General features: G+C 55.2%; 1 protein-coding gene across 1 annotated transcript in view; it reads left to right on the top strand.

Moving 5' to 3' along the window:
* The first annotated feature begins 301 nt into the window (after window positions 1-301).
* The window catches only part of GAP43 (growth associated protein 43), a 154122-nt gene continuing 152973 nt past the window's right edge, over window positions 302-1450 (top strand). Inside the window, exon 1 of the mRNA XM_009330459.1 lies at window positions 302-1048. Coding sequence (XP_009328734.1) covers window positions 302-1048 — 747 coding nt within the window. The remainder of the gene's footprint in view (window positions 1049-1450) is intronic.

The raw sequence follows: 1450 nt of genomic DNA, 5'->3' as shown, positions 1-1450 counted from the left end.
CAGCATCTCAGATGGTCCTACAGCAGGAGAGTAGTGAAAGTAACTTTGGACATGGTAGGGAAGAGAACTGCAACATGGACGTCTCGGGGATGCTTTCTTTCCTCCCCTGCAGGCCAGAGTCTGTGCCTAACTTCCCACTGGGAAATATGGTGGTGCTAAAAGCTCTGCCTGCATTTCCAGAGTACCTCTATATGTTGCCTGCATGAGCCTGAACCGCCAGTCTGTGCAACAGTGACACCCACCTCACTGTGCAAAATGCAGAGCTGCTCTCTACACAGACACGTGTGTCTGACTTCATGGCATGGCACGCACGGAGGAGGTCTGGTCTGCCGTGCCATCAGCCCGCTACGCGTGGTCTCAGTGGTCCTTCCAAGCACAGGACCCAGGGCACCTGGCTTCAGACGGCGCTGACATCGTGATGACAAAGACAGCTGTGCCAGGTCCCTCTCCACAGATAGAGAGAGAAAGGAGCAATTTCAGACTCTGCAGTGAGTGTACGTCTCGTGCACATATTGGTAATAGCACCGTGCCGGGGTCTCGGTGTGATCTTCCTGTTGCTCATTTGCTGGCAAGTGTGAAACGCAAATCCCTCTGGGCTTCTGTCTCCTCTCAGTATTCACAGGAGCATGAAGGCTCCTGTGCAGAGGGGAGGGTGAGAGCTGGCAGACAGCAGGGAGCTTTGTCTCCTCCTTTGTCTGGAGTTTATGGGTTAAAAAATCTGCTTATTCGAGAGGCTTTACAGGGAGAGTCAGCTCACCGCAACCACCCTGAACCCTGCCTCACCTCATCTTGGGGGCTGGCGTGGGGTACGACACCCGCCCTGTTCGAGTGCAGAGGCCGCTGCACCAACGCTGTGGCTCCATCGAACCTGGCCATGCTGGGGCGGGGGCACGGGGTCTGGGAGGAGGTTCCCCAGGGTGAGTTTGGCCTGGAGGGCTCGGAGCAGTTGCCCCCGTCCGGGGCCCACCGGGCGATGGTTCCCACCCTGCCCCTTTCCCGTGGTGCGATGGTTCCAGTCCAAACCCCGTCAGCTCTCTGGAAATGGCAAGTGAGACACTTGTTGCCATGGTGATCCTTAATAGTTCTGACTCAGATGTAGCGTTGCTATGGCAACCGCATCCGCAGCCCTTGGGAGGCAGTGCCGGCACGATTTTTCTCTCGTAGCGGCAAAGGGCTCCAAAGCCCCATTTTGCTCACTCCTTGCTGCAGTGCGGTGACGAAGCTTTCGGGCTGTTTTATTATTCTCCTAATGAACGACAGCCCTGATCCTTCACCAGAGGATCTGTTACTCTGCAGGGTGGAAGTGCCCTGGACCGCCTCACCGCGGGCACGTTGTCTGCACTGTGAGGCGATCCCAGCCTCTGCCTTTCAGTGGCTCATCAGAAAAGAAAAAAAAAAAAAAAATTTTTTTCAGAAGAAGCAGTAACATTTTTTCCTAGGTAGGAACAAG

This window comes from Pygoscelis adeliae, unplaced genomic scaffold (assembly GCF_000699105.1).
Source record: "Pygoscelis adeliae isolate BGI_AS28 unplaced genomic scaffold, ASM69910v1 Scaffold120, whole genome shotgun sequence".
NCBI classification, from domain to species: domain Eukaryota; kingdom Metazoa; phylum Chordata; class Aves; order Sphenisciformes; family Spheniscidae; genus Pygoscelis; species Pygoscelis adeliae.
The sequence above is the reverse complement of the archived record's forward strand: the minus strand, read 5'-3'. Positions and strand labels throughout refer to the sequence as shown.